Source organism: Doryrhamphus excisus, linkage group LG4 (assembly GCF_037039965.1).
Source record: "Doryrhamphus excisus strain RoL-2023G ecotype Guam linkage group LG4, RoL_Dexc_Guam_v1.1, whole genome shotgun sequence".
NCBI lineage: Eukaryota > Metazoa > Chordata > Actinopteri > Syngnathiformes > Syngnathidae > Doryrhamphus > Doryrhamphus excisus.
The window spans coordinates 16,238,859-16,264,413 of NC_136360.1; the positions used below are offsets into that span (position 1 = coordinate 16,238,859).

At 41.2% G+C, this 25,555-nt stretch overlaps 2 protein-coding genes across 2 annotated transcripts in view; one reads left to right on the top strand and one right to left on the bottom strand.

Moving 5' to 3' along the window:
• Positions 1–14,760, bottom strand: part of rnf13 (ring finger protein 13) — a 35,362-nt gene extending 20,602 nt beyond the window's left edge. Inside the window, exons 1-4 of the mRNA XM_058072743.2 lie at positions 14,554–14,760; positions 12,346–12,566; positions 11,050–11,130; positions 7,745–7,867 (exon numbers count right to left, since the gene is read on the bottom strand). Coding sequence (XP_057928726.2) covers positions 7,745–7,867; positions 11,050–11,130; positions 12,346–12,459 — 318 coding nt within the window. The 5' untranslated portion in view covers positions 12,460–12,566; positions 14,554–14,760. The remainder of the gene's footprint in view (positions 1–7,744; positions 7,868–11,049; positions 11,131–12,345; positions 12,567–14,553) is intronic.
• Positions 14,761–17,419: 2,659 nt separating this feature from the next.
• LOC131129455 (protein ANKUB1-like) lies at positions 17,420–25,118 on the top strand. Its single transcript, XM_058073058.2, has 6 exons — positions 17,420–17,534; positions 19,630–19,758; positions 22,462–22,678; positions 22,844–22,958; positions 24,234–24,920; positions 24,990–25,118. The coding sequence occupies exons 1-6, from the start codon at positions 17,445–17,447 to the stop codon at positions 25,069–25,071; spliced, it is 1,320 nt and encodes a 439-aa protein (XP_057929041.2). The 5' UTR covers positions 17,420–17,444; the 3' UTR covers positions 25,072–25,118.
• The last annotated feature ends 437 nt before the right edge of the window (positions 25,119–25,555 follow it).

Sequence of the window (25,555 nt, forward strand, 5' to 3'; positions counted from 1 at the left end):
CACCAAGTGTTCGCTGATAATCCGGCACAGCTGCAATTGGCACAAAGTTCCTGTGTTGTATGATGGATGGATGGAGGATGCTTTAGTTTGCAGTGCAGGCGTAACCACAAAGAGAGAGAGAGCGCTATAACACGTTTTAATGAGCCTGGCACAGCCACGCTCTTATTCTTTCACACTTGTCTGCGGGGAGAGAGCCAATTCCATCGTCTCTTGTCATATTGGCTGTCCAACCTCAGATCGTTCTCTTATCAGATTTGGCTGGACGTAACTCAACCACGTAATCTTGGTTAGACGCCGATGTGCATGATGATGATGATGACCGCACGGGTACAGTACAGCAGGGGTCTCAAACTCAATTTACCTGGGGGGCACTGGAGCTAGGGTCTGGGCAAGGCTGGGCTGCATCAGGTTTAAAAAAAAAAAAAAACGCATTTATAAAAAACAGAAAAATATACAAACTTTTTCAGTGTTTTGGTGCCGATTTTCTACAATAAAAGCTCTGATAAAACATTCCACTGTTCTCAAATATCTTATCTTTATTTTCTCTATTTTTTTTACAAAATAAGATAAAGAAAGAAATCAAGAATAAAGAAAATCAATCAATCAGTAATAAATAAATATAATAATAATAATAATAATAAAACAGCAAATAATAAAAACTTAAGAAACCACATATAGTTGGTGGGTAGACAAATTATTTTTTTCACATTAAAATGAACAAAGCATTATTAGAGCCCTGTAGACATGACAAAACACGACTATAGTCACATTTATACCCTTTTTATTTACAACATATTGCGCAACTGCAGGGTCTTGAGACACATGCTAACTCGCAAACTAGAGCACTAGCAACCTAAACGGTAGCCTTCAAGTTATTTCCTAAAAAACTTACCACTTCCACACGGATAGGGAGGATAACTATTAACAGTCAGGGCTCAACAATAACGATGTACCGATGGCCCGGGGCAAGTTAAAACAAAATTGGGGCAAGTAAATCCAATCAGTGATATTCCCGTCGGGCAAGTGCACTTTGGCATGTCGTACTGCGAAGAGTTTTTTTAAAGCGGTTCTTGTTGGGTGTTGGTAAAACATGGACTGCGTAATTCCGGTGGTAATTTGCAAAGCAATCCTTGCAAATCTTGAAATGGACCAATCAGAATCGTTTATTTAGACCGCATTTTACCCACACCCGTTCTTGTTCGCGATCAACCAATCAGCGATCGTTTGACTATGACAACATCCATCATGGCGTCGCTGCCGACATCGTCTAATTCTGAAGGAAAACAGCAAAAAGTGATGAAACAGTGCCTCCTAAAGAAGTATTTTATTAGCGGCAGCAAATCAAATGATGGCACAGGTGAGTGAATCACATTGCTGTGACAATTTGAAGTGATCACAATGAAACACCACCCATTAGATCCAATACCAAGTGCTGATTTTGCACAAGCTACAAAATCTAGCGCTTCCATTTCTCTGTGTATTTTTCTCACCTTTGCTTCACAAATTATTGTTTGACCATTGAGCATTTTTTTTCTGGATTAAAAACACATTACTAGTACACAAATGTGTCTATTCAATAATGTTTCATTGTGGTGCACAACTTATAAATATCACTGCTTACTACGACTACGATGTGTAAGGTATTATTTTATTATTTTATTTATTTGAGATTCTCATGTGATGCCACAAAAAATTACATGATATCATTATGGCAGTCTTTTCATTTTACATGGGGCAAGTTCGGGCAAGTAGTTCTCACCTTAAGGATTCCCTATGGGCAAGTCATTTTGGTTTTTAATGTAGAGCCCTGACAGTTATTTAACCTTTAACATGAACATTAATCAAACGTAATAATTTTTTCTGGGTACATGATACCATACAGCATCCATATCAAACTTGCGTGGGCCGCACTAACATTAACATATCAAGGCGGGGGACATTTGGCCCGTGGGCCGCGTGTTTGAGACCCCTGCAGTACAGGTACATTTGCCGCGTTATGCATTCAATGTCGGTTTCCCACCTCCAGTGACGCTACTAGGTCTGTTCAGCAGTGCATGTCGTCATAATAGAGGACCTTCTATCTTTGGTATGTGTGGTAATACAGGAAAAAATGATATTTAGGGATGCAGTACTCGTAGCTATATGTGTTCTTCTATACCTGTGTGTGTGTGTGTGCCCAAGGGAACAGACTGAACTGTTTATTGCCACAACAAATGGCAAAACAAAACAGCAGCAGTCATGCACCCAGTCATCCATAGTCATACTCGGTCATAAGACTGGGTGAGCGCGTGCAGGAAGCTAGATCATCACTTTAATAAAAAACAAGGCCTGTGTGTGTTATTGTGTGCACGTCGGGGGCTGGGAGGTCAGTGCGGCACAAACCAACACCGCCGTCCCACCACTGCTGCGAGATAAGGTCCACAAACAAAAACGCTGACAGATGTTGACCAACAGTGGAATTTTCTGACTCGCTCGCCGACTGTACTGCTGCAGAAAGAACATGCACCCGCCCACCCCCCCCCCCAACCCCGACGGCCACACCTTGCTGAGGCAGAGCTTTTCAGACATGTCTGATTTGCTGATAAGAAATTAGAGAGGAAGTAACGCTGCCACTCCCAAAGATACACTGTGGCAGCAGTTCAATGGCCCGACTTTCTAGTTGCAACTTGCCAGCCAGAAAAAAAATGCTATCCCAGGGGTGTTCAAAGGAGGTACCGGGAGCCATTTGCGGCCTGCGGCTGTTTTCTTTAGTCCATGGTACATTCTAACAATAGAATATATAAAAAGAGCAGCAAGAATGGAAATATCTGTATTACCTTACAAGAACAAAGTCAACATACTGGGAGAAAAAAGCTCTAAAAGTCACCATCGTATGGAAATCACATTCAATATCACTTTAGTAGCATGAACTTGAAATATTTAAAAAGTAGGTTTTTTTTAAAACTTGTAACGCAAACAAACATTTTAAAAGGTTTTGAAAATTACATTAAAGTACGAGTCACACGATTATTTTTGTATTCCATTAATCTAGAAGATAGATTAATCAATGCATTGAAAAACTAACGATTAATTTTAAAATCCAAATTGATTCAACTATCAATTATCTCCCCATAATTTGACCTATATAGCAATTAATGCTAATTTATCTCCATGAATAAAAGCAATATATTTTAATTAACTAGTTCAGCACTGAATTGTATTGAACAATACAACAATAAAGTGCACAATGGAATTTTACAATAAATTAACATTTCTTTCAATAAATAAAACTATTTATTAAAACACAATTTGAATCCAAATGTAAACAATAAAATAATAAAAAAATTAACAGAAGCAAATCATTGCAAACAAGCAGCTCCCGGGTGCTGGTGCATCGCAGTAGTGCTTTTATTGTACGCCATCTTCATTTTGCACAGGTCCCAGACCACCCCATCGTTATTTTAAGTGTAAAGTACTCCCATACTTTTGACATTCTATTGCGAGATCTTTTCTTTTCCCCCGACTTGCTGCGATTTGATGCCATGGCCGCCATTTTTTAGATTCTGAATGATGTATTTTTTGCATCAACATCATAGATGACGCGATGTCCCAGCCCTATTCAAGACCCTGACCAAGGTTCCACTGCTGTTCTACAACGTGCGTATCTGTGTGTGTGTGGTCCCTTTAAGGCAATGAAAAGAGAAAGAGAGAGGTGTTTTATAACCCCCTTTCACACAGCCTGTAAAAGCCGTCTTCTTTTCTGGGTCACTGATCTGAATAAACCGCCCTGGAAGACGTTGTCCCGTGAATATTCCACCTTCACAGGTAGACTCAGAGCCAGGTTTCAACACTTGTCCCGACCCCGCTGGTTGAAAGCTATCGTTAAGCAGCATCCTATACTTGACCCCGTCGGGCATTTAATGATGTGACTGCGGGATGTGGTGCTGCTGTGTAAAAGTGTGTATAGAAGCCAGGATTCTGCATAAAAGGCAAATAGGGCTCAATGTCGGCCATTGTGTCATGGCTGCGTCGATCACAGCATCATTCCAGTGTAGAGTATGCGGGCTCACATGGGTGCCTGAATGGCAGTAAAGGAGCGTGGGGAAGCGTGCTGCCACAGATATCCACCGTAACTACTCTAAATTCATGTGCCTTAAGTCCTCAGTAACTACTCTACTCATTAGTTCCTCAGTAACTACTCTAAATTGATGTGCCTTAAGTCCACAGTAACTACTCTACTCATTAGTTACTTCATAACTACTCTACATCGATGTGCCTTAAGTCCCCAGTAACTACTCTACTCATTAGTTACTTCATAACTACTCTACATCGATGTGCCTTAAGTCCCCAGTAACTACTCTACTCATTAGTTCACCAGTAACTACTCTGGTGACTCTAAATTTATGAACCTTAAGTCCCCAGTAACTACTCTGCTCATTAGTTCCTCAGTAACTACTCTAAATTAATGTGCCTTAAGTCCCCAGTGACTACTGTACTCATTAGTTCATCAGTAACCACTCTAAATCCATGTGCCTTAAGTCCCCAGTAACTACTCTACTCATTAGTTCATCAGTAACCACTCTAAATTCATGTGCCTTAAGTCCCCAGTAACTACTCTACTCATTAGTTACTTTGTAACTATTCTACATCGATGTGCCTTAATCCCCAGTAACTACTCTGGTGACTCTAAATTTATGAAACTTAAGTCCTCAGTAACTACTCTACTCATTAGTTCCTCAGTAACTACTCTAAATTGATGTGCCTTAAGTCCCCAGTGACTACTCTACTCATTAGTTCACCAGTAACTACTCTGGTGACTCTAAATTTATGAACCTTAAGTCCCCAGTAACTACTCTACTCATTAGTTCCTCAGTAACTACTCTAAGTTGATGTGCCTCAAGTCCCCAGTAACTACTCCAAATGTATGTACCTTAAGTCCTCAGTAACTACTCATGTCATGGCTGCGTCAATCACAGCATCATTCCAGTGTAGAGTACGCGGGCTCACATGGCTGCCTGAATGGCAGTAAAGGAGCGTGGGGCAGCGTGCCACCACAGATATCCATACATTCAGTACATGTTACATAACTAAGACATTATGTCTCCGTGGGGAGGGACATGAACGCATGAACATGCATGCAGGAGGACTAAGAGACTATCTGACAATGAAGGAAGAAGGGAGCTATGGGAAAGGAAAGGGGGGATGGGTTGGTATCCAAATTCCTGTCCAACCCCCCCCCCCCCCCCCCCCCCCCACATCTCCTGCACCGATGCCATGTGCAAACCCCCCTCCTGCAAAAAACCTCAAAAAGTCCCACCGCACAGGAAGTGCAACCCCGATTCCCTCCAGATTTCTTTTCTAAATAGAACCCGTCAGAGGAATGCTGCAAAACACACACACACCGAATAGACACCCCCTTCTGCCCTCCCCATCTCAGACACTTTCTCCCGACACTCGACCTCTTCACACACTCACACACGCCATCTACGTGTGGACGCGCTCACACTTCACAGAAGGTTAAGTGCACAGACGTCTCCTTTATGGCCCATCACAGCCACGGATCCATTCTGGTGCTGACTCAACGGACGCTAGCGGCTAATGTGCCAGCCGTAACATGTGGGTGACGTCTTAAAGACATGAAGAAATACTGCCATTATATGTGATATATGTGATACGGTGTATCGTATAGTGGGTATAGCCGTCCCATCAATCAGCATCCCAGTCAGGGTGGACATTATGGTCATTTTTTAGTTGGAATACTATAAGAATGTTTACGACACCTGTCCAATGCCGTTCAATATTTTCCCAATTGGAATCTACTTCCATGTTCATGAACAGGATTCATGTTCAAAATATTCAAAATTGTTGGAATGTACTTCAAACTCCCAGGACTAAAGCACAAATGTTCATTCTGACAGCATTGTGGCCCATTCTAGTTCTAGTGTGACTAAGTTATGTTTCTGTATTTGTCCTTTCCAATAACAAACTATAAATAGAAGCTGGAGGACTAAGTTCAGTAAGGGGTGAGGAGTTGATCTAAGACAGGGGTCTCAAACTCAATTTACTGGGGGCCACTGGAGCTCGGGTCTGGGTGAGGCTGGGCCGCATCAGGTTTAAAAAAAAAAAAAAACGCATTTAGTAAAAACAAAAAAATTAAAAAAAACTTCGCTTTGGTTCCAATTTTTTACAATAAAAGCTCTGATAAAACATTCCACTGTTCTCAAATATCTTACTTTTTATTTTTCTACACAAAATAAGATGAAAAATAAATAAACAAATCAAGAATAAAGAACATCAATCAGTAATAAATAAATAAATATAATAATAATAATAAAACGGCAAATAATTAAAAATTAAGAAACCACATATAGTTGGTGGGTAGACAAATGATTTTTTTCAGATTAAAATGAACAAAGCATTATTAGAGCCCTGTAGACATGACAAAACACGACTATAGTCACATTTATACTCTTTATTTACAACATATTGCGCAACTGCAGGGTCTTGAGACACGTGCTAACTCGCAAACTAGAGAGCTAGCGACCTAAACAGTAGCCTCCAAGTTATTTCCTTTAAACTTAAATAGCCAAAAACTTACCACTTCCACACGGATAGGGAGGATAACTATTAACAGTTATTTAACCTTTAACATGAACATTAATCAAACGTAATAATTTTTTCTGGGTACATGATACCATACAGCATCCATATCAAACTTGCGCGGGCCGCACTAACATTAAACTTTCATATCAAGGCGGGGGCCTCAAACTAGTGTCCTGCAGGCCACATTTGGCCCGCGGGCCGCGTGTTTGAGACCCCTGATCTAAGACGTTTTGTTTATGGCCCAAATCAGCTTTTTGAGGTGGAATCTGCTTATCCTCCAGCTTCTCTCTCTCTCTCTCTCTCTCTCTCTCTCTCTCTCTCTCTCTCTCTCAGGTATGTTGCAGCAGTGGAAACATTTGAGGAATGTAAGGCCATTTGGACTGAAGCCTGACTTCCACATGTCCAAATGTGTGTGTGGTACGGTCTGTGGGGGCGGTTCTTCCTGACTAAATGCTTTGCAATGATACAAAAAATGCAGTGTGACCTTAAAAGGCTGTTTGGCCGCTTGACAGCCACCAGAATGAAACAGAAGGAAAAAAAAAAAGAAACGGGCTGATGAGAGGATGAATGAATGTACAGGTAAGCTGAGCTGAAGAAACATTGAACACTCGGATGCTGAGGAGGCCGCCAAGATCTCTGCAAATATTCATTCACACCTCCTCTTTCCTGTTCTTAACCCTCACTCTCTCCCGTACATCACTTCTCCCTCCTCCCTGTGCATCTTACGTCTCTTTTAATCAAAGGAACATGAAGTAAACAAGACTGCAATTATACATTTTATCATATATTAGACAGCTGGGATAGGGATAAAAAAGTCCCAGAGCTATTTCATTCATTTTCTACCGGTTGTCCTCACAAGGGTTGCGGAGGGTGCTGGAGCCTATCCCAGCTGTCTTCGGGCGTGAGGCGGGGTCCACCCTGGCCAGCCAATCACAGTGCACATACAGACAAACAACCATTCACACTCACATTCATACCTATGGACAATTTGGAGTGGCCAATTAACCTAGCATGTTTTTGGAATGTGGGAGGAAACTGGAGTCCCCGGGGAAAACCCACGCATTGTTGCATGATGGCATCAAGCCATCAAACACATGTATCATTGATAAAGTGATACACTGTACTGCAAACAGTAGTGTGGAAGTGGCGAGAAGGAATGTACCTTGATGTCAAAGTTGCAGTCAAAGCGTTTGATGAGGACGATGAAGGCTCCCGTCAAGTTGTCCCTGGGGGGGGGCTGGATGGGCTCGCACGCATTGGCTGGGTGTGCGCCGATCAGGAAACCCTGGGGGAATGCCACAAATCGTCATTTGAAGATAACCACAAGGTATCCCGCCGGCCATGGTGGGTTTTGGCATGCATTCTGGCATCGCAGTCTGGCTGCTTTTTAATGTCATCATTGTCAAAACATGACATTAGACTACAGTATAAATTCATGTCAGCACACCTGTACTCCTGCAGCTTGGCACCTAACCAACCAACCACTCCACTTCCTCATTAGTTCCTTAAGTCTCCAGTAACTACTCTACTCATTAGTTCCTCAGTAACTACTCTAAATTCATGTGCCTTAAGTCCTCAGTAACTACTCTACACATCAGTTCCTCAGTAACTACTCTAAATCCATGTACCTTAAGTCCTCAGTAACTACTCTACTCATTAGTTCCTCAGTAACTACTCTAAATCAATGTGCCTTAAGTCCCCAGTAACTACTCTACTCATTAGTTCCTCAGCAACTATTCTAAATCGATGTGCCTTAAGTCCCCAGTAACTACTCTACTCATTAGTTCATCAGTAACTACTCTAAATTCATGTGCCTTAAGTCCTCAGTAACTACTCTACTCATTAGTTCTTCAGTAACTACTCTAAATCAATGTGCCTTAGGTCCCCATTAACTACTCTACTCATTAGTTCCTCAGTAACTACTCTAAATTAATGTGCCTTGAGTACCCAGTAACTACTCTACTCATTAGTTACTTCGTAACTACTCTACATCGATGTGCCTTAAGTCCCCAGTAACTACTCTACTCATTGGTTCACCGGTAACTACTCTGGTGACTCTAAATTTATGAACTTTAAGTCCCCAGTAACTACTCTACTCATTAGTTCCTCAGTAACTACTCGAAATTCATGTGCCTTAAGTCCCCAGTAACTACTCTACTCATTCGTTCCTCAGCAACTACTCTAAATTGATGTGCCTTAAGTCCCCAGTGACTACTGTACTCCTTAGTTCATCAGTAACCACTCTAAATTCATGTGCCTTAAGTCCCCAGTAACTACTCTACTCATTAGTTACTTCGTAACTACTCTACATCGATGTGCCTTAAGTCCCCAGTAACTACTCTACTCATTAGTTCCTCATTAAATGTGTTCTGTGACTTTCCTGCTAATCAGTTGTTGTCATGAGCACCAACGTCCATTCATTTTGGCACCAATGTAGTTTTTGTAAAACTGTCAAAATTAAAATGCTGGATATTCTCAGTGCCAGGTTTTTCATGGACTAGGAATCTAACTTTTTGGTTTTATGTCCTTTGGGCAACCATGAAAACATATGACTTACTCTGGTAAAAATGTGTGTGTGTTACTAATGAAAGCCATGTCACCTAAATGGCAAGGTTTACTGCTGGAAATAGTTTCTATTTCAAGCCTTTATAGTTAATAGAGGTTTTATGATGGTGACAGTTTGAACTCTGAATTGGGATGGAATCAAATGGAAAATTTGGTGTTGAAAGTAGGCCAAAAGCAAGTTAGATCACCACCACGCAATCCAAAATGGCGATGGCTGGCGATGTAAACGGCTTTGGCCCTTACACAATAAAGCGTTATCGTGCACATCAGTCATATAAGGCATCGTGTGTCTGTCGTGTTCCCCCGGTTCCCCTACTAATCACTTCCCCCTCTCTATCTGCCTGGCTTCATGCCTTAGGTCTGCTTTCCAGCAGCTTGTGAAGAGTCCCACGAGAGCCGAGGAGAGAGCTGCTGAGACGAAGGAAAGCCCGAATGAGACCGACAAAGTGGCGAGAAAAATGGAAACAGTACAAGACAAAAACCTACGCAGCTCATGAGGAACACTGAAAAGAGGCAAAAGGATGGCGATAAAAGAAGCTGACTGTGTAATGAGCACCCAGAATTGATGAAAAATGGGAGGGGGGAACTCAAACGCTGCTTTGACAGGAAGTGTGAAGCAGTCAGGCGTCCTTTAAGATAGTGACTCAAAAAACCACAATGTATGTCAGAGAACATCAGCACTTCCTCTCTCACAGGCTCGCATGAATGCAACCTCTTTTTGTCCACACACACACACACACACACACTCGAGGGCCAAAATAGCAGCAATTTGTAAATGATCAACAAGTCCATGTGTAAAGTACACATGAAGCAAAGGGTGTGAGGAATTACCAAGAATCCTTGCTGCCCTTCACCTCTGCGTGCCTTGTCTGCTAATGACGTCACTGTGCTACTGCCTCATTGCCCTACTGACTGTGGAAAGCAGTGTCAAGCGCGCCCTCTGTCGGCCAAATACAAAAAATACATGACGTAATAACAACAAAGTGCACAAGAGCCCTCTGTTGGCCGACTAGCGGTATTACCAAAGTAACAAGCACCAAAAGGGGCGCAGAAGACATTCATTCGTTCGTTTATTTTCTACCGCTTATCCTCACGAGGGTCGCGGGCGTGATGGAGCCTACCCCAGCTGTCCTCGGGCAAGCGGCGGGGTCCACATGTGGTGTGCACGGTCAAAGAAATTAAACCATTATTTACCATTTTCGACCCATGGCTGTTTTTTTTTTATAAGCCTTCGGCACATTCTAAAAATGTCATTTGACAATTTAACTTAAATCTGCAAAAATGGGGATATCTGTAGTAATTTTACAAGAATTTACAAGAAAAAGTTGCAATTTTACAATTCACTTCCATAATGTGAGGAAAAATAACTGCCATGAAGAACAAATATTACAGAAAAAATGGTTGAAGTCATACTATTGTGCAATATTATGAGCAAAACATTTTTGGAAAATCAGCTTGCAGAACAAGTTACAATGTTAGGAGAATAAAAGTAAAAATATTAAGAGAAAAAAGTGAGTATGTGAATAAACTCGTATTATGTAGAAAAATGTCATTTTAGTAGCATGGACTTGTAAATAATATTTATAAGATAAATAATATGTATGTAAAAAATGCTTTTTTTAAGTCAGAAAACAATGTGGAAAGAACAAAACTAAATAAAAGTTACAATAAAGTAGCTTTTGGAAAACTATGATATTCTGGGAATAAAGTCAAATATTATGGAAATAAAGTCACAATATTACAAAAGAAAAGTTCATGAAAATATTAAAAATTATAAAAAAACAAAAAACAAAAAAACATGACACCTCCATATCAAATCCAGTCTATATCCATATGAACCATATCCTTATTTTATCCTGTCCAAAAATATGTAAAAATGCACCTGAAATGCTTGAGACTCACCTTCAATCCATCGCTGGGTAGACGGTACCCAAAGCGTGAAGGGAGGTCATCAAAATTCTCTGTTTTGTTGTCAAACGAGTACTGAAAGGGAACAAAAATGAAGAGAATGTATTATTTACGATGCTCAAACAGCTGGGCACGATACAAAAAGAAGACTGCAGTCCAGTTGTCCCTTTTTTATCCTAGTTCATGGCTACTAGACCCGACTGTGGAATGTCGGCGTTATCTGCGACTGCCAGCCAAGCCGACCAAGTGCAACAGCTGACCCACGTACTAGCGCTACCTTTAGAGCAGGGGTCTCAAACTCAATTTACCCGGGGGCCACTGGAGCTAGGGTCTGGGCAAGGCTGGGCCGCATCAGGTTTTCCAAAAAAAAAAAAACGCATGTATTAAAAACAGAAAAATATACAAACTTTTTCAGTACTTTGGTTCCGATAAAACATTCCACTGTTCTCAAATATCTTAATTTTTATTTTTCTGCACAAAATAAGATGAAAAATAAATAAACAAATCAAGAATAAAGAAAATCAATCAATCAGTAATAAATAAATATAATAATAATAATAATAAAACGGCAAATAATAAAAACTTAAGAAACCACATATAGTTGGTGGATAGACAAATTATTTTTTTCACATTAAAATGAACAAAGCATTATTAGAGCCCTGTAGACATGACAAAACACGACTATAGTCACATTTATACTTTTTTTATTTACAACATATTGCGCAACTGCAGGGTCTTGAGACACATGCTAACTCGCAAACTAGAGAGCTAGCGCCCTAAACGGTAGCCTTCAAGTTATTTCCTTTAAACTTAAATAGCCAAAAACGTACCACTTCCACATGGATAGGGAGGATAACTATTAACAGTTATTTAACCTTTAATATGAACATTAATCAAACGTAATAATTTTTTCTGGGTACATGATACCATACAGTATCCATATCAAACTTGCGTGGGCCGCACTAACATTAAACTTTCATATCAAGGCGGGGGCCTCAAACTGGTGTCCTGCGAGCCACATTTGGCCTTTGGGCCGCATGTTTGAGACCCCTGCTTTAGAGGGAGGTGGAGGCGGCGCCACGGCAAACAGAAGCACAGTAGTAGCAGTACAATCAGACTAAAGGCGAGACCATGACTCCGAGTCAGATTCTGTCATTCTGCATTCATTACTGACGGGTACCTATACATCTCACAATGTATTGATCCCAAACTGGAGTACTTATTAGTGTGTCCATTATTCACGGTGTACATTGGGATCATCTACACCCGAACGCACTCAGAGGTACTCACGGCGGAGATGTCGGCTTCCACGGGCAGCAGGTTGAGGAAGGCAAAGAGCTGGACGGTGAAGATGGTGTAGATCTGCGTGGCCGACAGCATCAGCATTCCCAGGGACAGCAGCATGTTGGCATCACGTTGGGACAGCGGCAGTACCACAAACAAACGCCAATGTGCATGCACGCACACACATAAACACACAGACACACACTGTGATGCGATTGTTGTCACCCCTAGAAAAAGAAAAACACACAAATCATATTAAAGAATGCCAAGTCTAATAACATCTCATACTTTCCTAGATCAGTTTTATCCTAGGTCCACTACATGGACTGCGTCTGGAAATTCCCGTGCACGTGATTGTATAATCCAGGACTGGAAAAAAACTGAATCTAGTGTTTTTGCAAACACTGGAATTTAACTCAAAACAGGCGTTTGCAACGCCCCCTTACAAGTTAGGCCATGTTTGTGACTCAGCCTTGTGACTCTTCATAAAAAATAATTAACAACAAAATGAAATGCTGCATAAGGCAGAAATAGCCTGCAAGAAACCACCTGTTTAGTTTCCTGACATGATGTGTCGGCTTCCTTCTATTGTCTTCCAGAGCCGTGCACACAGCTGGATGGAAATATGCAAACCAAAGCAATACGTGTTTAACTGCACAGGTCAACGAAACCAGTACTGATACTGTAATTACTTCAAAAATACTAAGATGGTATACTACCTGTAAAGCTATTACTCTATTATTTTCTATGATCCCATACTATGCCACATTAAGTAATCTAAGCACTAATTTCTATCTATACGCTAATGGGAATGCTAATGTACACAAATCTACCTTGCAAAGCATAATGCTGCCATTAAATTGATGCAAAATAGCTTCAAATCCATTACTGGAATAGCCTTTACTGCAATCTGGCACATCGTTGCAAAAAGCAAAAGGGAAAAAACATTTCCTATAGCAGGGGTCTCAAACTCAATTTACTTGGGGGCCACTGGAGCTCAGGTCTGGGTGAAACTGGGCCGCATCAGGTTATTAAAAACCAAAAAAAAATTGTTCAAATTTTCTACAATAAAAGCTCTGATAAAACATTCCACTGTTCTCAAATATCTTAATTTTTATTTTTCTACACAAAATAAGATGAAAAATAAATAAACAAATCAAGAATAAAGAAAATCAATCAATCAGTAATAAATAAATATAATAATAATAAAACGACAAATATTAAAAACTTAAGAAACCACATATAGTTGGTGGGTAGACAAATTATTTTTTTCACATTAAAATGAACAAAGCATTATTAGAGTCCTGTAGACATGACAAAACACGACTATAGTCACATTTATACTCTTTATTTAAAACATATTGCGCAACTGCAGGGTCTTGAGACACATGCTAACTCGCAAACTAGAGAGTTAGCGACCTAAACGGTAGCCTTCAAGTTATTTCCTTTAAACTTAAATAGCCAAAAACTTACCACTTCCACACGGATAGGGAGGATAACTGTTAACAGTTATTTAACCTTTAACGTGAACATTAATCAAATGTAATAATTTTTTCTGGGTACATGATACCATACAGCATCCATATCAAACTTGCGCGGGCCACACTAACATTAAACTTTCATATCAAGGCGGGGGCTTCAAACTAGTGTCCTGCGGGCCACATTTGGCCCGCGGGCCGCGTGTTTGAGACCCCTGCATTCGAGCAATAGTCTTTACTGCAATCTGGCACATCGTTGCAAAAAGCAAAGGGGAAAAAACATTTCCTATAATGTAAACATTGTAAACGGGTAAATGTGAACAAAGTAAGACTGTAAAATGAACCTGGAGGAAGTGAAAGCTGCATCACCCATGACAGCAGAGAACAGATGACTAGGCATCAAATGACATTTTATGATAAAATGTCAGCTATTTTTTTTTCGTGATGAAATGAAGATGAACAGAAGATGTCAAAAACGTGATGACAAAACGATGAACTCACAAGTTAACCTTACAATTTACACAGATAAATCTCAGCCGTCCGTTAACAACACATTACAAATCGTGGCCCACTTCCACTGAGAGTGAGAGATAAGATTGTTATTGTTGCTATTCTGCGTTCACACATTTAAGTGACTCTTGACATTTTAAATGTAAGCAGTTAGAAAGAAAAGCAACGCCATTTATTTATTATTACCCGATTATGCTAACACTGGTTAGCTAGCAGGGGGCTGTACCTTGGTTTCTTCGCAGTGTTTTTTCTTATCCTCGATTGAAGCTCCTGGCAGGGACATTGCTATATTTCTTTACAAATGCCCCGAACGAGTGTTTGAGTCCGCATCGAACTGGGTTGAACGTCACGCCGTTTGAACGACCGGGCCGACCCGTTAATCCTCTCCTCCGTCTTCTTCCTTCACGGGAGAGTACAAACTTCCGCCACACGCGCACACCTCCCTACTCGAGTCCCGATTGGACAGACCAGTTGTCAATCGTGTGTCGTTTCCGGAAATTCCAGCGGTAAACAAGTGACACGTGACAATCAGAGCAATACTTCGGCAGCGTTAATTGACATTTTGTTGCTATTTTCGCAACACATGAGCAACCAATAGACCGGTTTATACGATTATAAGGATGAAAAAGTCTAATTTTGGTGAAAGCAATATGTCAGAGTATGTTTTTGGTCAATAAATACTGAATATACAGAATTTAAATACTGATTTATGCCATGTACTTTGCAGTGGACACTGGTATCGAGTCTCAGTTTGATAATTATTTCATCCATCGTTTTTTCCACTGTTTTATAAAATGAAAAACATATTTTTAAAATACAGTGAAACACAGTAATTATTAACAGCTGTGCATTTGTCACCTGTGGTTAATTTCTTATTTTTCAGCACATTGTAGAAATAAAATTAAACAGCAAAAATTCAAACGCAAACACGCACAATGTAAAGAGATAAAACTCAAACATTGCTTGTATTCCTATGTTTTACATTTGGAATTTTTAATTACAGAATTATATGTATGCTATCTTCTGTATTTAACCCTTTATATCAGGGGTCTCAAACACACGGCCCGCCAGCCAAATGTGGCCCGCAGGACACTAGTTTAAGGCCCTCATCTTGATATGAAAGTTTAATGTTAGTGCGGCCCGCGCAAGTTTGATATGAATGCTGTATGGTATCATGTACCCAGAAAAAATTATTATGTTTGATTAATGTTCATGTTAAAGGTTAAATAACTGTTAATAGTTATCCTCCCTATCCGTGTGGAAGTGGTACGTTTTTGGCTATTTAAGTTGAAAGGAAATAACTTGAAGGCTACCGTTTAGGTCGCTAGCTCTCTAGTTTGCGAGTTAGCATGTGTCTCAAGACCCTGCAGTTGCGCAATATGTTGTGAATAAAAAAAGTATAAATGTGACTATAGTCGTGTTTTGTCATGTCTACAGGGCTCTAATAATGCTTTGTTCATTTTAATCTGAAAAAAAATTTTCTTTCTTAAGTTTTTTTTATTTGCCGTTTTATTATTATTATTATTATATTTATTTATTTATTACTGATTGATTGATTTTCTTTATTCTTGATGTGTTTATTTATTTTTCATCTTATTTTGTGTAGAAAAATAAAAATGAAGATATTTGAGAACAGTGGAATGTTTTATCAGAGCTTTTATTGTAGAAAATCAAAAAAGTTTGTATATTTTTCTGTTTTTAATAAATGCGTTTTTGTTTTTTTTTTTGGAAAACCTGATGCGTCCCAGCCTTGCCCAGACCCTAGCTCCAGTGGCCCCCAGGTAAATTGAGTTTGAGACCCCTGCTTTATATGATAAACCTGTGTGCCTGCATATTTTACCCATGTATTTTAATGATATCCACTTGCTGGGCTGTGCAGTGTTGAAACAAATAAAAATGATTTCTAAAGGTCAAATGCAAATGAGAATTTCTTGTAAAAGTTTACTGAAGAACTGTTAAATTCTATCAAAGGACATTGAAACAACCGTAGTCAAAGCCAAACAAAGCCAAAGCAATAAATACTTGTTTTCCTTTTACTGGTGTCGCAGAGACAGAAGATGACGTCAGATCGCTGCCGGTTTGAATAGACGACCAACTGCCAAAGCCGTCATGTAAGTGATGTGCGATTGTGGCTTTACCAGGAAGCAGAATTGCAACAAAACGTCTAATGACAGCTTGTGTTTCAGACAAACAACCGGGCATGTGTTGTTATTGTTTACCATAAATCAGGGCTGTCCAAACATGGGCCACTATGCAGCTGTATGAGCCCACAAACTGTCCTAACTGTCTTTATTTAGTGTCAGTCATGGAGCAAAAGTGCTTGTGTAGCATTATATAGTGTGCATGCATGGAGCGGGGGTTGCTAATAGTCGTTTCCCACCACAAATAGTGGCTCTACCTGAGTTTTTTTAAACACTGGTAGTCCCGGGAAAAAACATTGGACGTCACCGATGCGTTAGAAAACCTAACGATAAAATGCTAAAGCTAGTTAGCAATGAGATACGTCTTGAGAAACTTGGGACCGTCCAGTCTCTACTTCCGGATAGGATTGGGGATCCAATACATATGGCTGGATGTTAAAAGCCCACATCGCTGTTTATTTTCAACTCTTATTATGTTAGGTTCGGCAGTGGCGCAACACTGGAAGTCCTCGTGACCACTTGGGAGTGTAACCAAACGAGCGAGTGAGCGTGCTTGGTACTTTGAATGATTTTTTTTTATTTTTGCCTTAAATTTTTGCTTAAATGTCTTGCCTTAACTGTTAAGACTCTCCACAGATTGACTTGAAATTTCTCACACAGCTCCACATGCTTCACTGTAACTTTGGTGTGTTTTGCCACACAAACCCCCACTAAAAAAGAACAGAAAACAGCAAAAAAATATAAATCATGCTAGTATCGACCCAATGCTGATACTACCATGATATCACTACTACGGGTATTTGGATAAATCCGCCCACCCTCAGTTGCTATGCAGGTAAGACATGTTGCTTGTGCATTGTTTCCACGTGGTCGCCCACCCTCCCCGTTTTAGTGACTCCACCCAGGACACCCCCCCCCACCCCCACTCACACGGCTCACCAGGAGGACCGTCAGACAGAAGACGGACGTGGTGGCCATGAGGATCTTTGTCTGCTATGAGGGGTCCCGGGAGTCTTTCGACGTCCCTGCAAGTCAGACTGTGGGGGCCGTGAAGCAGATGGTGAAGGTAAGTGACGCCGACGTTCATCATCTCCGCCATGAACTGCCAAATGTGTTCAAAACGTGCCACATTTGTGGGGGGTACACCCTGGACTGGTGGCCAGCCAATCACAGGGCACATATAGACAAACAACCATTCACACTCACACTCATACCTATGGACAATTTGGAGTGGCTAATTAACCTAGCATGTTTTTAGAATGTGGGAGGAAACCGGAGTACCTGGAGAAAACCCACGCATGCACTGGGGAGAACATAAAAAACTCCACACAGAGGTGACCGAGGAATTGGAATTGAACCCTGGTGTCCTCGCTGTGAGGTTTGCACGCTAACCACTCGACCGCCGTGCCGTGTTGCCTGGGCTATTGTTTGTATTTATCTTCATAGTGACGCTGTTATTCAGCCCCATGGGTAGGATTGACTTGAAATTTCTCACACAGTTGTATAAAACAGGCACAGCATCGTTAGCATGCTTAGCCGAATCACCAGGAAAATGTATGCACGCTTTAGGGCAGGGGTCTCAAACTCCATTTACTTGGGGGCCACTGGAGCTTGGGTCTGGGTGAGACTGGGCCACATCATGCTTTCCAAAAAAAAACAAAAAAAAAACGCATTTATTAAAAACAAAATTTTTTTAAAAACTTCGCTTTGGTTCCAATTTTCTACAAGAAAAGCTCTGATAAAACATTCCACTGTTCTCAAATATCTTACTTTTTATTTTTCTACACAAAATAAGATGAAAAATAAATAAACAAATCAAAAATAAAGAAAATCAATCAGTAATAAATAAATATAATAATAATAAAAAGGCAAATAATAAAAACTTAAGAAACCACATATAGTTGGTGGGTAGACAAATTATTTTTTTCAGATTAAAATGAACAAAGCATTATTAGAGCCCTGTAGACATGACAAAACACGACTATAGTCACATTTATACTTTTTTTATTTACAACATATTGCGCAACTGCAGGGTCTTGAGACACATGCTAACTCGCAAACTAGAGAGCTAGCCACCTAAACAGTAGCCTTCAAGTTATTTCCTTTCAACTTAAATAACCAAAAACTTACCACTTCCACACGGATAGGCAGGATAACTATTAACAGTTATTTAACCTTTAACATGAACATTAATCAAACGTAATAATTTTTTCTGGGTACATGATACCATACAGCATCCATATCAAACTTGCGCGGGCCGCACTAACATTAAACTTTCATATCAAGGCGGGGGCCTCAAACTAGTGTCCTGCGGGCCACATCTGGCCAGCGGGCCGCGTGTTTGAGACCCTTGCTTTAGGGGAATGACAAGAACATTGCGTGTCAAATTTGAGAAAGATTGGTAGAAACAACATGGCTGCCATCAACCAAACGTCTTTAATGGGGCACAGAAGGAACATTTGTTTAATTATTAGACAACTTGGAGGATGTGGGGTGGATGATACGGGACATTTTGGTATCGATCAATAGACCCCTGCTTTTAGGGGTTGCGTTCAGGGACCACCAGCAAATGGCATGTAATTGAGACACTTGCTCCTCATTTTCCTTTCAAACACTCCTGCTCTTTGACGTTGATATTGTCTTCTGATTTTGGATCAACATTTGCAATAAAATGTGAAAACTAGCGTCAGCATTTCAATACAAATGTCGTATTCTGGTGTTAAACATTCCAAAGTTTCAGATAGATAAAGGTTCAGGGGGTTGGGATGGCTCGCCTTCAGAGACTTTGGCTCTGATGTCGCAGTGAACCTTCCTTATATGGGCATGCACAGTGTACAACGCTGTTTGCGGCTGGACCAATCACAGTGGAGTGTTCATCCAGGTGGAATAGGTGCAGATTCTGGAACATGGAGAAAACTTTGTCTTTGGTTATTGTGTGTAGCTGCTCTCTAGGAGTCCACAACTCAATACAAAGGGCCCAACAATAGGTCACCTTCAAATGTAAGGGGCTGTAATGTAGTAATAATAATAATAATAATAATAATAATAATAATAATAATAATAATAATAATAATAATAATAATAATAATAATAATAATAATAATAATAATAATAATAATAATAATAATAATAATAATAATAATTCTTTGTGTCTTGTCTAGGACTCCTTTCTGGTGCACACAAGCAGTGAAAACCTGGAACTGAGCCACGGGGGCGCCGCCCTCCAGGACAGCTGGGCCCTGTGTGACGTGGGCGTCTCCAGTGGCAGCGTCATAAAATTCCTCGTAAAGGTAGATACATAGTAGATATATAGTAGTACACACTAAATTGGAATTGAATACTATTACATTTCAGTAATACATAAGGTAGGCATAGTTTTTAAAAACTTTTCTTATTTTTCCATTCCATTTTCTATTAAATGAAATGTACAATTATCATTACATTTTATTACTTTGGAATTCTAATGATGTATTTATATACAGTTTACATTTGTTCATCTACGGCAGGGGTGGGCAAACTACATCCCGGGGATCCCATCAAGCATTTGAATCGGGCCCGAAAGTTGCTTTCAAAGTATTTCAACTTTTAACATACAAACCGGCAACATGACTTGTGAGTCGGATGTCTTATTTAGTAAAAAAAAAAAAGTAAAATTTAATTACATTTTTTGATGTGGTTTGATGTTTAAAGTGCTTTTGAAAAAAAGGACATGAGAACATACAGCTGATAGTAACATAGTAACACTTTTACAGATAAAATTAAACAAATAATTCAAGGAAAATTATAAATTCTGGACGAGTCAAAATATTTGTTGTAGCACGGCGGTTGAGTGGTTAGCGCGCAGACCTCACAGCTAGGAGACCAAGGTTCAATTCCACCCTCGGCCATCTCTGTGTGGAGTTTGCATGTTCTCCGGGTACTCCGTGTGTCCGGGTGTCCGTGATAAGTGAATTTCCACAAAGTAGCATTGCTTGTTTAAAAATGTTATATTTTCATAGTGGGCTGCACGGCGGACGAGTGGTTAGGGCGCAGACCTCATAGCTAGGAGACCGGGGTTCAATTCCACCCTCGGCTATCTCTGTGTGGAGTTTGCATGTTCTCCCCGTGCATGCGTGGGTTTTCTCCGGGTACTCCGGTTTCCTCCCACATTCCAAAAACATGCTAGGTTAATTAGCCACTCCAAATTGTCCATAGGTATGAATGTGAGTGTGAATGGTTGTTTGTCTATATGTGCCCTGTGATTGGCTGTCCACCAGTCCAGGGTGTACCCTGTTTCTCGCCCCAAGACAGCTGGGATAGGCTCCAGCACCCCCTGTGACCCTCGTGACGATAAGCGGTAAAAAATGAATGAATGAATGAATGTAAGAATGATCTACAGTATTTATTTATGGAAGCCACGCAATTCACAGCTCTTCCACTAGATGGCAGAAAGTACACAGTGTTAATATCACAGTGATAAAATCACATGTTTTCATATAAATATGGGCCTTGCCTAAAAAAAAACACCATGAAACACAGATTTTATGGTAATGGTAATGGTTTAATTTCATTTGAACATGCATCAGATTCCAATTGAGTGCATCCCATAATCAGTTCCCAGTTCCACATGTCCAAAAGGAGTAGGAATGTCACGACGCGGCATGTCTTTGTTGCGGTGCGACCCCAGGATGCAGAGAGCAGGACCAAATGCAGGTAAAATAATATTTATTTTAGCAATACTAGCAGCAGAAGAAAACACAACTCAACTTGCTGGCGGACAAACGATAATAATCCCACAAAGGGAGACGCACACACCTGAACTAAATAGACACTCAAATTAGGGACAGGTGTGGGTAACTAAGACAACGGAGGCAGACGAGGAAAAACAGGAAGTCAAACAAAATAAGAGCGTGCCAAAAGGAAACCAAAAGCCCAGACCGTAAACTCAAACATAAACTGTCACGGGCAAACCCACACAGGGCGTGACAGTACACCCCCCTCAAGGACGGATCCCAGACGTCTGAAACAGTTCAGAGGGAAGGGTGGTGGGGGGACCGGAGGTGGGTCGCCGACGGGACCCTTCAGGGGGCGGGCCGGGGCGGCAGGCCCGGCGGAGCCAGCAAGACCCCTCCACGTGACGGAGGGAATGGTTGGGTCGGTAAGCACCCTCCGGGGGGGCGCCCTCGACCAAGAGCGAGGTAGGCATCCTCAGGGGGGCGCCCTGGGTGTGGAACCTGGGCTCCAGCAGGAAGTCCAGAAGCCACAGGCGTCCGGCCCAAACGCGGAGACGGCGAAGAAGCTTATTAAATCCTACCCCTCCATCTGGTACTTTTTTTTTACAATCAGTAAGTGTTACATTTGTTCACTTCCTGCTTTCCTAATATAATTTAAGTTTTTGTTTTGAATTTTATTTTATAAATTTTTTTAATTAAAAAATTGTTCTTTTTTATTTATATTTTTTAGTTTATATTTTTTTAATTATTATTTCTTTTTAATTATTATTTTTTAATTTTTTTAATGAGCATCCAATGCCATAATGGGTACCATAGTAAGTGTCAATATAGTGATATATATAGCACATCATGACTGGTTCAAGACTCTTCATCCTTGTATTTAGCAAACATCAACTGCTTGTATTGTTTCTTGAATTGGCTCATCGTTGTGCATTGTTTGATTTCCTTACTCAATCCATTCCATAGTTTGATTCCACATACTGAAATGCTATGGCTAGCATAACGTAGTCCTAGCATAGAAGTGTTTCAAATGTACTTCTTCCCTGAGATCATATTAGTATTGGATGACATTTTTAGCTAATTGCTTATTTTTAGCCTTATGCATTATTTTAGCTGTTTGAAAATTAACTATATCAAAAAGTTTAAGTATTTGTCATTTTAGAAATAAGGAGTGGATAATGATCCATTATGGATAATGATCATGACTATATTAGCCGCTACACATTTCTAAGACAAAAAGCATATTTTTTGTATCTAAAATTGTCTTGTCTTTTTGCTCAGAGCGCTCCGAGGCCGACCATGTATGTGTTTAACGCCGTGACGGGAGACACATTTCCAGTCAAGGGAAGTGCGTCCGTCCTACAAATGTCCGTGTCCCAGCTGAAAAGACAAGTGTCCGCACAAAGCGGACTACCTATCGGTGTCTTTAGACTCACCACACCTGCTGGAGTTCAGCTTTACGACTGCAACACTCTACAAGACTATGCCATCGGCGTGGGTAATGCTTTTTAGACCAGACACCCCCCTAATGAAAACCCAGCTGGGGGGGAAACTATGTTATTTATTCAAATCCTGATATCAATTCTGTTATTTATTCAATCCTGAACAATCCAGTTGTGACTGATTCAGTGTCCAAACCGAACAAACTGAACTTTATTTTTAGGTGCAGTCCTTCGTTTGGATACATGGGACGGGTGGGTGGAGTACCTCCAGGGTTGTCTCCTTGGCCACAGAGTCACCGTGCGGAGTCAAGTATCGCAGGAGAAGCCTGTCATGAGGTCAGCAGCGTCACTATCTGCGTGACGGTTTTGTTTTGTTTTTTTTTAGCTATGTCCTGTTTTGTGTTGGTACTTTTCTCTTGGAGTTCCCTTTCCTCTTAGCCAGGGGTCTCAAACACGCCCGCTGGACACTAGTTTGAGGCCCCCGCCTTGATATGAAAGTTTAATGTTAGTGCGGCCCGCGCAAGTTTGATATGGATGCTGTATGGTATCATGTACCCAGAAAAAATTATTACGTTTGATTAATGTTCATGTTAAAGGTTAAATAACTGTTAATAGTTATCCTCCCTATCCGTGTGGAAGTGGTAAGGTTTTGGCTATTTAAGTTTAAAGGAAATAACTTGAAGGCTACCGTTTAGGTCGCTAGCTCTCTAGTTTGCGAGTTAGCATGTGCCTCAAGACCCTGCAGTTGCGCAATATGTTGTAAATAAAAAGAGTATAAATGTGACTATAGTCGTGTTTTGTCATGTCTACAGGGCTCTAATAATGCTTTGTTCATTTTAATCTGAAAAAAATCATTTGTCTACCCACCAACTATATGTGGTTTAAGTTTTTATTATTTGCTGTTTTGTTATTATTATATTTATTTATTATTGATTGATTGATTTTCTTTATTTTTGATTTGTTTATTTTTCCATCTTATTTTGTGCAGAAAAATAAAAATTAAGATATTTGAGAACAGTGGAATCAGAGCTTTTATTGTAGAAAATCGGAACCAAAGCACTGAAAAAGTTTGTATATTTTTAAAAATGCGTTTTTTTTTTTTGGAAGGCCCAGCTTTGCCCAGACCCTAGCCCAAGTGGCTTCCAGGTAAATTGAGTTTGAGACCCCTGTTTGTTTGTGTGTTTCCTGAAGAGTCAACCCGGTCAGCCGGAGTACAGACCATCTAACATTTGCAATAAAACTGACGGTAACACATGGATGAGTTCCATGTCCAATAACACTCCTATTCTCTCTAATGGCCATTGTTTGGTTGTAAAGGGAGGATGCTAACAAGGTAGCAACTGGTCTACTACGATGCTGGTGGTTTCTCTTCTGGAAAACTACGCCCCCAGCGAGAGCTGCACTGCTCCGCTTGTTCCTGATTCCCAATTCCCAATTTGGTCCAGGTCTACTTGTTGTCATCTCCGCCATTCTTGTGCTAGCACTTCTCCTAAAATGAGAAACTCACTAAGACTTTGTATCAGTCTTGCATCAACGTCCAAACCTTGGTCCCCCCAAAAAGTGACAGACTCCTCATCACTATCCGTCCCCTTTTGCTTTTTGTCGTTCCAGATTTCAGCTGCGGGTGGCGCTCTACATCGCGGCCTCTTCTGGTCACCTGGAGCTGGCGGATTGGCTCCTGGAAAAGGGGGTGCATGCTGATCAACCGGTGGGGGTCCATCCGTACCGCCAGTGGTGCCAGCAGACGGCCCACCCGGACACAAGAAGATGCCCCGTCCATGTAGCTGCAGAGAGCAGTCAGCTTCTCATCCTCAAGCTCTTCGTCGCAAAGAACGTTTTAACTCTGGCTTGCAGGGACCCTGCAGGACGCGACCCGTTGAGAATCGCCGTTCAGCATGGTCACGGGGAGTGCGTGCGCTACTTAGCTGAAAAGCTAACTTCCGTCATTTCTCTGCAAAATATGTCCCTGCCCGTACGTGTCTACCTTCAGATGAAGCGCTGGTTATCGTTGGTGCAGCAGAGGATGGCATCAGGTCCGAACCAGAGCACCTTTCCTTGCAGGGTGTTGTTGGTAGATGGCTTCACGCCACCAAAGATGTCCTCCGAGCCTAAAAGAAGGAGAACCAAACCAAGCGAGACATTACCGCTGCCTGTGCTAAATCCCAAAACTCCAAAGCAAAACCGAAAGGGCAGGAATGTTGGCGCATCACCGAGTTCCCATCCTTTCTTTACCGTGTCCTTCCAGGCAAGGGGCCCCACGCCCAGAGAGAACGCAATACACTGCTTGACCATGGCCAGGTTGGATGTCATAGTTGGAGATGTCTTCAAGTACTATAGTAGAAGTAAACTATGTTCTTTTTCATGCAGTGCCTTCACAGAGAAGTCCTGGTCCAAGCAGTTGAGCATCGCAAGGATGCTTGCCAGGAAGCACATCCATGGCCTGCTCTGATTCTGCCGCCTCAAATCAGCTGGAGGATGCTGGAGGATGCTGGATGACAACTGGAGGATGCTGGATGACAACTGGAGGATGCTGGAGGATACTGGATGATAGCTGGAGGATGCTGGAGGACGCTGGAGGATGCTGAAGGATGCTGGATGACAGCTGGAGGATGCTGGAGGATGCTGGATGACAACTGGAGGATGCTGGAGGATGCTGGATGACAACTGGAGGATGCTGGAGGATACTGGATGACAACTGGAGGATGCTGGAGGACGCTGGAGGATGCTGAAGGATGCTGGATGACAGCTGGAGGACGCTGGAGGATGCTGGATGACAGCTGGAGGATGCTGGAAGAAGCTGGAGGATGCTGGATGACAGCTGGAGGACGCTGGAGGATGCTGGATGACAGCTGGAGGATGCTGGAAGAAGCTGGAGGATGCTGGATGACAGCTGAAGGATGCTGGAGGACGCTGGAGGATGCTGGATGACAGCT

Coding starts and splice junctions, on each gene's coding strand:
- LOC131129455 (XM_058073058.2), top strand. CDS start 17,445: ATGAGGATCTTTGTCTGCTATGAGGGGTCCCGGGAGTCTTTCGACGTC. Junction 22,959..24,233: donor CAGGAGAAGCCTGTCATGAG/GTCAGCAGCGTC, acceptor TTGTCGTTCCAG/ATTTCAGCTGCGGGTGGCGC. Junction 24,921..24,989: donor CACTGCTTGACCATGGCCAG/GTTGGATGTCAT, acceptor TTTTTCATGCAG/TGCCTTCACAGAGAAGTCCT.